This window comes from Rhinoderma darwinii, chromosome 7, assembly GCF_050947455.1.
Source record: "Rhinoderma darwinii isolate aRhiDar2 chromosome 7, aRhiDar2.hap1, whole genome shotgun sequence".
Classification (NCBI taxonomy): domain Eukaryota; kingdom Metazoa; phylum Chordata; class Amphibia; order Anura; family Rhinodermatidae; genus Rhinoderma; species Rhinoderma darwinii.
In genome coordinates, this window is record NC_134693.1 from 38882961 (window position 1) to 38896264 (window position 13304).

General features: G+C 41.1%; 1 protein-coding gene across 2 annotated transcripts in view; it reads right to left on the bottom strand.

Annotated features, from left to right (window-relative positions):
- Window positions 1-13304, bottom strand: part of CCDC18 (coiled-coil domain containing 18) — a 41203-nt gene that overhangs the window by 21962 nt on the left and 5937 nt on the right. For both annotated transcript variants that reach the window (XM_075833198.1, XM_075833197.1), the window contains exons 6-14: window positions 12943-13071; window positions 12032-12128; window positions 8674-8795; window positions 8294-8567; window positions 6396-6493; window positions 6194-6309; window positions 5438-5658; window positions 2790-2900; window positions 1850-1981 (exon numbers count right to left, since the gene is read on the bottom strand). In XM_075833198.1, the coding sequence (XP_075689313.1) occupies window positions 1850-1981; window positions 2790-2900; window positions 5438-5658; window positions 6194-6309; window positions 6396-6493; window positions 8294-8567; window positions 8674-8795; window positions 12032-12128; window positions 12943-13071 (1300 nt within the window). The remainder of the gene's footprint in view (window positions 1-1849; window positions 1982-2789; window positions 2901-5437; window positions 5659-6193; window positions 6310-6395; window positions 6494-8293; window positions 8568-8673; window positions 8796-12031; window positions 12129-12942; window positions 13072-13304) is intronic.

Here is a 13304-nt window from a genome sequence, read left to right on the forward strand (position 1 = left end):
CCTGGAGCTTAGACACATACAGAGGGTAGACCAAGGCAAATAGTAAGGCATGTCTTTTCAGTACCAGTACAAACATTTTATACACAGTCCTCATAGAAACAAAGGAATTAAACATTACAATACTGTTAATTTGAAGCATTTATTGGTGGTGCATTTCCAGTTATCGCACTAAATATTTTGCGTATTGTTAGATACTTAAAAAATCTAATAACAGAATGGAGAGCAGAACTATTTGCTGCTAGTTGGGTCTTGCCTAAGACCAAACATTGTTAGTCCTATTTATTTGCCTTTTAGGATATGTAAATTAATATGTATTCCTAATGACAATATTGAAAGGGGTTGTCCAGGCGCGGACAACTGATGACCTTTCCACAGGATAGGTCATCAGTATATGATTGGTGGAGGTCCGACACCCGGACGATCATCTGCTCCGGCTGTTATGCACGGTATGCAGAGCTCGGAACCAGAAGCAGATGGCTCAGACTACTGCATGGCGGCCGTGCTGCAGAAAAGCAACTCTGATACTATTTACTTGACCACCTGGACATTCGGTGCCCGGAGACCCCCACCGATCATAAATGGATGACCTATCCTCTGGATATGTCCTCAGTTGTCAGTGCCTGGACAACCCCTTTAAGTACTAGATATTCTTGGCCCACTATCCACTTCTAACTTCATACAGTTTCCTATTGGATTAATACTATATAACTAAAATAATCTTAACTTGTAACAAAATAAATTGCTTTGGTTGTAAAAGGATATTTCTGTACACATTGTGAGGTTCACCATGTATTACATCGAAAACTGGGGATTTGTACTGGTTTACATTTATCACAGATGAATGTTGGTCTAGAGGATATTTTTTGGGGTGCAATGAATACGGTTTTATGTGTAATATTTGCATCCATTGTAAGTGATGGGACAGGTGATCATCAATGTTCTAAAGTGTTGAGAATGTTTAATAACGTAAAACTTGATTAAGTAAACATAAGCATAGTCAACGTTTAATATTATTTCACAATAGATCATATAAAACATATCATATAGATGGGACTGCCACAATTAGGCTGATCTTAAAGGGGTGTCCTATCTCAGACAGACAACAGATCCGCGTGGAAAAAAAAAAACAAAACAAAAAACACAGCTGCCCCCCGACTCACCTGGTGAGGCAGCTGCTGGCCACCACATCCAGGCGGAGAATGATTGTAGAGGTGGGAGCTCAAGTGCGCAGATCTCTCCATTTACTTCAATGGGAGTTACGGGAATAGTCAATTAAGCATTCTCCAGTACAGTGAGTGTGCCAGACGGGATCCACACCTACTAGACATTTATAGCATATCCTGTGGATATGCCATATACGTAAGAAATGGAAATACTCCTCTAACCTTTACTTTATCTTCTACCCCTGAGGAAGCCACATTGTGGCGATACGCGTGGGGCATCCAGATCTTTTTTCTCCTCTTTTTGGATAATCCATGATTTCACAGGATATGTATACTTAATGGTTTGATGCAATATTCTTTCTATCCATGTCTATATTACTACATTTGTTATCCGAGGTGTCTTTAGGTAGGTCTATTGCTGGTGTTGTTTCTGTTTGGCCACTTACCAGGGTGGCATTCCCCAGGAGACCAGCTTTAGCATGTGATTGCTTTTTTAAGTGATTTTAACAATGTCCATGTGGTGTATTTGTTATCATTAAATTTAATCTTTTGTGATATACTCGGTGTCTATAGACTTCTTTTGCCCTATACATACCTTTGTGTGTTTTTTTGTCTTGACTATATCCTGTGGATATGCCATATACGTAAGAAATGGAAATACTCCTCTAACCTTTACTTTATCTTACATGTTCAATCTGTTTCAGGAGTTCATTGTGTTGATCCAGGTGCATATTTTTTGATTTTTCAAATTCCAAGAGAACTTCTTGGTGTTCTTTGGTAATGTTTTCCTCCAAGTGATGTATTTGAGCTTTGAAATCCTGAAAAATACAAAAAAAATCTCACAATGGTGCTAACAAAAGGTATTCTTGACCTCAGACCTCTAAGCATTGCTGGGACCCAATCCTATCCTATGAGATAATCTTAAAAGTGTGATATTATGGCTGGGTATTCCACTCCTAGAGGGAGCCCCAATGGATCTATCCACAGGAAGGGGGTGGGTGAATGTGTGGCACCATCTACAAGGGGCACTGTGGCTCCATCTACAGAGGACACTGTGGCATTATCCAACGGGGGTGGGTGGGTGGCACTATGGAAGTATCTACAGAGTGTACTGTGGCGCACCATCTACAGAGTGCACTGTGGCACCATCTATGGGAGTTGGCACTATGGCAGCATCTACAGAGGGCACCGTGGCATTATCCAACGGGGGGTGCGGGTGGCCCTATCTAAAAAGGGGCTGCCCAATCTTGACATTCTTGTGTCTGCCAAATGAGCAGTCAGACTGCATTTAGCAACACTTAAAACTGGATTGTTAAATTAAGCATGTGGTGTAAACTCGCAATTTTCCGGTAAGCTTAAACCTAGCGGTATTATTATAGTAATTTAGTATTGTTATAGTAGTTAAAATAACTAATTGTTTTTATAATTTTGTATTGTATCAAATTTGAAAGTAATGCGGCCTGTCAACTTCACATTTTTTCTACGTGCGACCCATTTACCCGGCCGAGTTTGAGACCCCTGGGTTAAAGCTGGAACAGTTAGAGGTCATGCAGGCATGCAGTAAGTGAAGATAAAATCCCGGCTTTCCGATATAACTTCACATGAGAATTATTCTTCATAAATTACCATTAGTTCCTCCTCCAGCCTGCCGTTCCTAGCTGCAGCATATGAGTAAGCCTCAGTCTTCTCTTCCAATAATTTCTGGAGAGAGGTAATCTTCAAAGATTTCTTTATCATCTGCCAATAATATCTATGTAAGAATCACACCATTTCTGCAGAGATTTTCAATAAATACTGCATGATATATGCAAAAGGTTATAGAATATTACTAGAACGGCATATAAAACGAGATATAAACTGACGGAACAATGTAAAATATTGTTGGAGTTTGACATCTAAACTACAAATACAAATGAATTTCTCTATTATATACAGTACATGCCAGCCTAAGGTTTATCAACCTAATCCTCTATCGTCCGTATAATACCGGCTTACATTTCTGCTCATATAAACAAAAAGTTATTTTTACAATCCACGCTATATTATATTGTGAACACACAGATTGTGGTTACACGGACGTGTGTTTATTTACATATTACATAAAATACAGCAGTGTCCATTGAAGTCTATTGTGCAGCCAGTCTATAAACTGTGCTGTATGTATAAATAAATCGGAGATCTTGGTTCAGGGACGGCACTGTGAATTAGAGCGGGGCAGATCCATAGAAATCAATTTATAATCTGGCCGTACACTAGCAGATTATACAGCCCAATTAAACGACATCCAGGAGATTCTATTACATACGAAGCTTTTGTAAAATGTAGCTAAAAAGGATAGGTTAGCATCCTAATAGATAATACAAGCCAAAAAGTTAAGAACGCAGACATCCATCCATACAATTTAAAAAAATATATATATTTTATTATCACACGTGGTTACCCAATATACATATCCAGATTTTTTTTTAGGCTCTGTTCACACTAATGTCATGGCTTCTGTTCATAACAGCGATGATGGATTAATTTTTTTGGACTGTTGGAATAGATTTATGTGTTATCAAAGGCACACAGATCAACCTCTGTTTATCGGTAAATTATCTTTGCAACCGTGAGCAGCTTTTCAGTAAAATCAAAGAGCGCATTCCCACCAAGGTATTACATGAACACGAATGTCAGTTGCACACGACCAATGTGCCACTCGGGCCGTTTTTAATGGCATCCGAGTGGCACCCGATGGTCTTTACAGACCCATTCACTTTAGCGGGTGAATCAGGTCCATGAAAACTTGAACACTGACCGGATTCTGCGATCTGTGGAAAGATAGGACATGTCCTACCTTTCCACGGATCACTGATGGGACTCAGCCGGCGCACACTGCCGTGTGCATGAGGTATAATTCTGACAGTGAAGCACCTTCCTACTCTCCAGCCCTTTAATTCTCAGCATGAAGAATTTTAAGCAGACATACTAGCTATTACAATATACCATGCGTTAAAGGCCTGCCTAGCTGGTAGACCAGGGAGTTGAAGCAGCCCTATAAGGCTCGTCTGTGGCATCCTCCGGCACAGACAACCGCTAAACTTTATTGTATAATACGGTTTTCTAAATATTTAGCCAGGGCAAATAGCTGTAACATGTACGCCCTATGACAACACTGAAGAAGACATTTGCAACATTTTAAATAAAGCCAATCCCTTCCTTCTAGCTAGAAGATACCCTGTAACTTATAGATGTCAAAAATATAATCATAGAGTGAGCAAGCTCATGTCCAGCACCTCCATCATCGATATACTCTCGTCTCTTGCCTAGCGATGTAATACAAAAACACATTGCGTAACAATCTACAACGGAAATTTCGATTATTTAAGATATGGTGATAACCGGGAGGAAGCAAGAACTGAAATGTATCTAAAGACATTCAAAATTGATGTTTACACAAGCACCTCAGAGGAAACAATGTAGAGTATAATAGGCGACAGGGGAAAGGGCTCAAACAAATGAGCAATAAGGGTGGCCATGAAGCCCTAGAATGGGGGCTAAATGTTTAGTTAGTGGTTCCTGCTCCAGAGGCAGATAATGAGAAAATAGATCTGGCCTCATGGCCACTGGAGCCGGGATGTAAGGGAGAAGAGAGGGGAGGCCATTTCTCACCTTGTTAGGTGTGAATAGGGGGCTGAAAAAACAGAGAGTAGGTGTTAGTCGGCGGGGAGCTGTAGGGGGATAGTAAAGAGGAGAGTAGGCAGTACCTTTAGTGTAGACCCAATGAGCAAGACCTGCTTAAACTGCCCTGGTTTTTATGTACATTTGTTTGTAGTAACGTTCTTGCAATGTGGTATTGGGGTTTGTGATTTGGGTGTTTGTTAGGCCCCAGATCACGGCATTGCGCTCACAATTGCTGGAGACACGATGTGGCCATCAGCCACACAGCCGGGGTTCTTTTTTGTAGGGCGCACAAGCTGTGCGCCAGACCCTTGGTACAGGTTTTGGCTCGGGAGGTTACAAAAGGTCAGTTGGCCAAGGTAGAAGGACTTGGCTGTAAGAGGTGGGGAGCCAGGGGGCAGGTGGATCCCCAGGCCTGGAGTGCAGTGCCGTGATGAGGTATGTTAAATTTTTAGATGTAAAATAAAAGGTAGCGTCTGCTGCATATAAAGTTTTCCCCGAATTGTGTGTGATATAATTTCTGCTCAGAGGGGTAGTTTGTGCTGCAAGCCCCTAGGGTTTAGCAGATGCGCTACTTCTAACACAGCACATGTTTACGCCTTATCTGCACTCACTTCCTGTTCTAGCTTGGTTGTTTTTGAAGCTTTCGCCAGTAGTTCTTCCTGTATGAGCTGAAACTGGCTGGTTCTCTGAGCCATGGAGAGCTTGGTGTTTGCCGTTTCACCTTGGGCTTTACCGAGTTTCCGCTTCAATTCCTTCACAGTTTCCATCAGTCTTTCATTCTCTTCTTGTAACTGTTTGCTCATGGACTCTAGATGAAGGCATTTCTCTACTTCTGCAATGTAAATCTGAAATGTAATCAATTGAACCAGGGAAGTGTACAATTTTAGTACTATTATGCTACCCCTCCTCAGCTCATTGACAGCCCGTCATGTGAGAAGGGTTGTTAGAGATTTACTGCACAACAGCGAAGACTGCTGAACAGTGCAACTCTAACAAACTACCCATCTCATCTGAAAAACAGTTTAGCAATAAACCTTCAAGGGGACTTTGCTCAGAACACCTAGTGTTGTGCCATCTCCAATTTCCATTGATCACTTATTTTTTGGGGTTTATTCTTGGCTTTCTCCAGTGAGTCAGAAAACTTTAACAAGGTTACAGTAGTTTATTTTTTATACAAAGTGTAAAAAAATATATTTTACTTTTGGGAAAAATGCTTCCATGTTGCCACTAGAATTGAAAAAAAAAAAATGTGAATGGAGCGGAGCTGCAATACGAGACACAGCCTGTGGACAGGTGTGGCACTTTTTCTCGAAAAATCAGAACCTATTATAAAATCTTGGCTAACCCCTTTGAAATCCCCGTCTGACCTGATTCATGTGAAGTTAATTTTACAGGTTCGGTGTCCAGAGCGTGACTGCTAGTTGCACTGAAAAGTTTAGCTTGAAGCTCTTGATTTTCAGCTTCTTTCTTTGACAATTTTGCCCTAAAACGAGAAGAAAAAAAGAAATAAAAAGAATCTCTGGATAATTCAACCATACTTGTTAGACCCAGACATTTATACATACAGACCTCAGCCCTGCGATGAGTGATCCGCTGTCATCAGGATCTAACTTATTTATATTTTCAGGTATGTGATTTCTTAGAAGTTCAAGATCTGAAGAGTCGTTCTGTAACACACATACAACAAATCATTTTAAAAGAAAACTTTGCAGAATAAAAGCGGTCTTTTGTTTTTTTGGAAGGAGTAAGGCCTTTTACCTTCACCTTTTTTAAAGTACAACCAAACTTTCCTTCATCATCTTTTAGAGACGAAGGAAAGTTATTACGTGATTATGCTTTTTGTTATGGGAAGGGATGTAATCTGTTCAAGTGGTATGCTGAATAACAATAAGACACATTGATATTGCTTTCTCCTTTATTTTAAGACAATTACACATTTTTTTAAACTATGAGGTGGGTACTAACAAGTAACAATAATCTTTATTTATATAGCGCCAACATATTACGCAGCACTTTACAATTTAGAGGGGACATGAAACAAACAATATCAGACATTACATAACTGGCCATTGAACTAAAGGTGACCATACACCTTCAATAGCAGTCAGACCAACGCTGGTTTGGTTGACAGCTATTCCTCCAGAAATTCCCGTACACATGCACTTTTGGTTTGGCCGAGTGTTCATGTGTCCTCAATGGGAAGAGGGGAATAAGCTGCTGCCTCACCCCTCTGGCCGTAGCTTAACTCCTTTGAGAACAAAATATCAGGCATATTGAAATTCAGTATGTTCGATTTCACCCCTTGGAGACACAAACAAATTTTTTTTTTTCATTTTACTTTTTCCATCGTCGCATTCAGAGTGCCATAACTATTTATTTTTCCATCGACATAGCCGTATGAGGGCTTGTTTTTTGCAGGACAAGTTGTAGTTTTTAATGGTACAATTTTATGTACCATATAATGTACTGGAAAACTGAAAAAATAATTATTTGTGGGGTGGAAAATATTGATATAGTTGTTTTCATGATGTTCTACTTTTACAAAGGAAAAGTTATTTGTTACCTGGCAGGTTAAATAATATGATATTTTACTAGTTGAGAGTTTTACGAAGGTGACATTAACAATTATGTTTCATTTATTTTCTTGCTTACATCCCTTTTTGTGAAAAATGGGCTAAAAAAATAAAATAAAATTCAAATTTTGTTATATTAATTTTTCAATTTTTTTTTTACTAAACCCTACGAGACTCTACCATGCAATACTTATGTACGGCATTGTCTTGCCTTTGTCTGTGCTTTACTATTATGCCTTAATAGTAATAGTAGGGAACTAATGGTAGACCTGGGGATTCCGCTTCTAGAGATTGCCCTTGACGTCACTGTCCATTTGGACAGTGACGTCAGAGTCTCTAGGAGCAGAATCCCCGGCCGACACTCCGACTGGGGATTACGCTACTGGATAAGTCCCTGGTGTCGCTATCCATATATGGACAGTGACATCAGCGTCTCTCTCTAGGAGCGGAATCCCTGGTGTCAGATCACTCTGTGCCGGGGATTCCGCTACTAGAGAAGCCCCTGGCGTCACTATCCATATATGGACAGTGACGTCAGAGACTACTCCTGGAGCGGAATCCCCAGCCACAGCGCTGCCGACGCTGTGGCAGGGGATTCTGCTTTTAGAGTTAGCCCCTAATGTCACTGTCCACTATCTACAGAGGGAATGTTGCTATCTACAGGGGGGTGGTGCTACCTACAGGGGGAGGCGCTATATGCAAGGGGGAGGCGCTATCGGTAAAAGAAAGTAAAATAGTTGTGATATTCAAAGCGGTTGCAAAAGACATTATCGTTTAAAGAAGTGCATATCAGAAATGGAAAATCTGGGGTATCAATGACCCTTAGTCATGAAAGGGTTAAAAAATAAAATAAACCATAAGAGAGGGAGAGTGTGATTTGCATATCAGACTTGCCTTTTTTTTGGGCACGGGCTTGATGTCCACTAATTCTGAACCACAAAGCTTACTTTTGTTCAGGCTTACTATTTCTTCAAGGTGCTCTTTTAATTCCTTATTTTCATGCAGAAGAGTTCTGTTGTCCTTAAGCACTTTCTCTTTATTTTCCAGATCACTCTCAAGTCTTAGAACCCTCTGGTTGGACTGTGTCAGGAGAGAAATGAGCTCTAGATTTTTCATCTCAACATTTCTCTGCTTCTCTTTCTCATCCGTCTTTTCGTACATGAAATTTCTAACGTGGAAAAAGCAAAAATCACAATGAAAAGATCCACAATTTCCGACTACATATTTCCAATGTTATTACATACTGCCAATGATCTACAGAAATCATACTGAACCTTAAATGCTCTTTGATGTTTTCAAGTTCATTCTCCAGATTTTTACACTTTTCCAGCAATTCTTCTCGTTCTCTTTCGCAGTTCTGGAAATTCTTTTTAATCAGATCTCCTTCTGTCTTAACCTAAAATAGACAAGGCAATAACCTTTTAATGTGAAGAATGAAGAACTAGTAAAACATTTCTGATCTGATGTCTCGGTGACAAAAGATTCTTTACTCGTAGAAAAATCTTCAACAACATCATAATTAAGTAGGCAAAGATACATTTACATCTAATCATTTTTTAAACCTCCAACTAAGTATATAATGGACATTTCAACCAATACAATGATCATACACATGGCGCGGTTTTCAAACGCAATTTTGATCGCAGCATTATATGTATTATAAATGTAGGAAGCGTGACATTTACTGATGCCACTAACAAGCATTTATAAATATACACAATCAATCTGCAGCGGTCACATGATCATATTGTGATCGGTAGTCACTGTCCAGGGTGCTGAAACAGTTACTGCCAATCGTTTAACTCTTTCAGCCCCCTGGACAGTGACTATTTACTGACGTCACCTAGCAACGCTCCCGTAATTACGAGTGCACACACGTAGTCACCCGTAATTACGGGAGCCCCATAGACTTCTATAGGCTGCCCGTGCCGTAATTATGGCCTGAAATAGGACATGTTCTATCTTTTTCAACGGCACGGGCACCTTCCCGTAAGAATACGGGGAGGTACCCGTGGCCAATAGAAGTCTATGGGCCCGTAATTACGGGAGTTTTTACGGTCGTGTGCATGGGACCTTATAAGGGCTTTTCTCATGAATTACCTTCATACCAATAGTCCTAAAATTGCGGTTAATTAATGGTTTTAAGTTTGCAAGGTTTTCTTTTAGCATAAAATAGAAATACCTTTTTATCATTTTTTGTTTTCCTTTGTCCTCCATGGTGCTGCTAATCTGTACTGCTAAGACAGAGGCTCTGATAAGAAACAGTCTCCTTCCCCAATTGGCAGCTGACGATGTAGTCCCTTCTTACTTCCCTGCAGAATGCGTCTACTCAGATATACTGCCATGTTACTTTAGAGATTCTGCTCCTTCCCTGACAAGCAGGGCAGATAACTATTTCTATTGGCTGCAGGGAGAGTGACAGAGCATGCGTGTCCCCAGTACTCAAAGGTGGATGTGCACACTGCTATACACTTTGAACACCAGATTGCACTATACAAGTAAATGTCATAACACTGCACTAGATCATTTTTGTAACAGCATGTAAAATGCAAGCATTGTTAATTTTTTTAATTTTATCTATACATTGAAAATATTTAAAATGGTGGGACAACCCCTTTAAGGATTTGAAAATGGAGAGTATATGGGGAATACAGACACCTGTAATTCACAGAAAGGGATACAAAATTACAACTCCGGTTACTAATCATTGCTACGTTTTAGCAAGAGAGAAAAAAACAACAGTGATGTCAGGGGATCCCTCAGAGTCCTGGAGCAGAGCCTATACTAGTGCTCTGCCCGGGACTCCGGCTCTGGGGGAAGTGCCTGACAACACTGTCCATATATAAACAGTGATGTCAGGGGATTCCCCAGAGTCCCGAATCAGAGCCTATACTAGAGCTCTGCCCGGTACTCCGGCTCTAACCCAAGCACCGAAGTCCTTGTCAGAGAACTACTAGCAACTTGCTCCTGACATCACATAATTTCTTCTGATAGTTTTTGGTCCGCTTCTAGGGGGGGAGAAAATGACACGCAGATGCTGTGATAGTGCAGGAGTGGGCATGCCTGGTAAACACTGCTAGTGTAGAAACCATGCATGCTCAGAGACTAGCAGTGTTTCTCTCCCCTAGCAGCAGACCGGAAACTATCAGAAGAAAGGGAGTATCCGGTCCACCACTTCCCTCAGTGTACAGTGACGACAGGAATGATGTACCCGTACACTGAGACATGTGCTATTACAGATGCATCACGTGATCAGCGCTGGAATCGGGTGTTAGAAGATGAAATCAAAACGTAAGTATATTACAAATTATATTATTTTTATATGTGCAGTGAAATAGAAATTAGTTAATTGGTTCCAGAAAACCCCTTTAATGCTAGTGGCAAGGATAGTGGACTCCTCTGCCAGGACTTTATCTAAACATTGCTGGCATAAACGTTTCTGATATGAAGCCGCCAGTTTCCTGCTACACATAGCGCATTCTCGGTTACGCGTTTTGTCCAACTTTTTCCTGGGACCCTCTCTGACCGGACTGGAGGATCTTGCTGGGTCCGATCATTCAGCTCATTCGGTGACTCCTGCGGCTTTTCCTGGTGCTTCCATGCTGGTTGCTTAGTGGAGAAGAGCCTTCTTAGTTCAGGCTTAAAATAGGCCTAGGATTGGCTGGGGAGGCTCCTTAGCTATGACGCTCTGTAGCCATTCCTCCCTGCTGTGGGCCACAGGAACGCCGCTTCCTGGGACGGAGACAGGCGCCCGCGACCGGAAAAAGTCACTGCTCTGCGCCGGAAGCCGCCAACGCTGGGCCGTGAGTTCCGGCCACGGCGGTTTCAAACTGGAGCCAGGCCTGACCCCAGGAGAAGAATCTCCCCCAGAGGAGACCCCCAACCACGGCAGGACCTTACCACCTCCATAGAGGGAAGAAGTGACCGGGAGAGGAGGGAGTGACCAGCTCGAGGCTTAAAGTTGCTCCCTAGGAGACTTACACTTTCAGATTACACCTAGGAACACAGATAAGTGCCTGCTAGAGGGTCTGCAATTCTGGAGAGAGGGTCTTGACCACAGGACAATCAAATTCGGAGGACGGGAAACCCGACTCGGTGTGTGGAGAGGAGTGTCCTTTTTTATATTATCGGGCTTCCTGTCCAGCGAATGTCTCTCCAGGGGTGCTGTTATAGGTGAAAAAGTTAAATTTGATAGAGTGATGGTCAAAATGAGCATGCTGCCACTCCATTTAAAGTCTATGGGATTTGCGGAAACAGAGTACAGCGCTCGGCTGTTTCCGTCATTCTCATTAAATAAAGCGATGGGCAAATGTTTGACTGTCGCTCTATTCGAGCTCCTTAGCAGTGCGGAGAAAAGAGTGAGGGGAATCTGGGTGTTCGAAGCTACCATTCTCACTATCGGTGGGGGTCCCAGCGATCAGAAAAAGTATCAACCATCCTGTGGATAGGTGATAATTTATTATTCTGGGAAAACCCCTTTAAGGTTTCTTCATATTGTCCAAAAGTACCCATGACCGGATTTGCACTAGACAACCTTTCTAAGTTTCAATGTGCAGAAATGTGACGTGACTTCAGCTTACCATTTAGCACATACTTTATGTAGAGGCTGCAAAGCTAGACCGGGTTTCTTACCTTTTCTAGCTTCTCAGCAACATTCTTCTTGTATTGCTGGAAAGCTCGAGTCAATTCTTCGGCATTCAGTAGTGCTTCGTTTCTTTGTTTTTCAGCCCTAAAATGAGAAATCAGCGTTGTCAATGAAATGTAAAATGCCACACCATATATAACTTCATAAATAAACTACAAATGCCTGAATAGTTATTTTATTATATTTTTGGGGCTGTTTTTACGTTTGCTGACCACAGAAAACACATAAATAACAATCCAGGACTTTAAGAAAACCATTTCATTCAGGTCAGTCACCTTCTTGAGCTTATTGGGTACAGATCCCAATATTATAAAAGCACACCTCACAACCCTGAATAAGTAATATTAGAAAATCTTCTCATCTCATTTAGAAGACTTTTTCCAATATAATCTCACAAGTAATAGATCTTCTGTAAGGTGGCTTAAGTGTTGAGTAACAGGATCACTATTCAATTTGGCCCCATACATGCTAATCTCCTTAGGTGCATTAGCCTGCACAGCGGGTTTAGAGAACACACGTGCTGCCTTTTATAGTTAACTTTTCCCAATAATTTTGTATGAAACAAGCATTAAATAAATCCAGCAAAGATGATCTGAACAGAACAGATAACAGAAGCAGGTCAGTGTCCTGATCATGAGGGGGGAAAGGTCATCATGATGGGGAATAGGGCAAATGGAAGGTCTGTTACAGAAATAGTGAGTGGATTACAATACCCCCCAAAATAGTTGTGGTCAAGATTATTTCAAATTGATGCAGAAATATTTTCCAAATTCACAGACATGGATTTATAGTAAGCATTGGTTTCTAAAAGAGTATATAAAAGGTTTACCAATAATGCTTAATTACAGCAGTTGTGTGACCATATCATTGTCAGTTCCGTTTTAGCATTTAGACTCACCTTTTACATAATTTATTAGATTCGTAGAGCTCCAGTTTCATTTTTTCCAGTCCCTCTTTGAATTTTTGTAAAACTTGCTCTTTTTCTGCCATTTTGTGGTGACTTTCAACAAGTTTATCTTCAGTAATCCTAGGAAAAACATTACAACATGTTACCAGGTGATATGTAGAGTCCAGACACAGAGTTTAAAGGGATTTCTGGGACTAAAACCTGGTCTACCCTTAGTATAGGTGTTTGATCAGTGGGAGTCCGTCCTCCGATGATCATCAGAGGACTGTTTAGGCTTCGTTCACATCTGCGCTAGGGCTCTGTTCCGACAAAATCAATGGTGATGGAAACGGAAACCTATGGTTTCCGTTTGT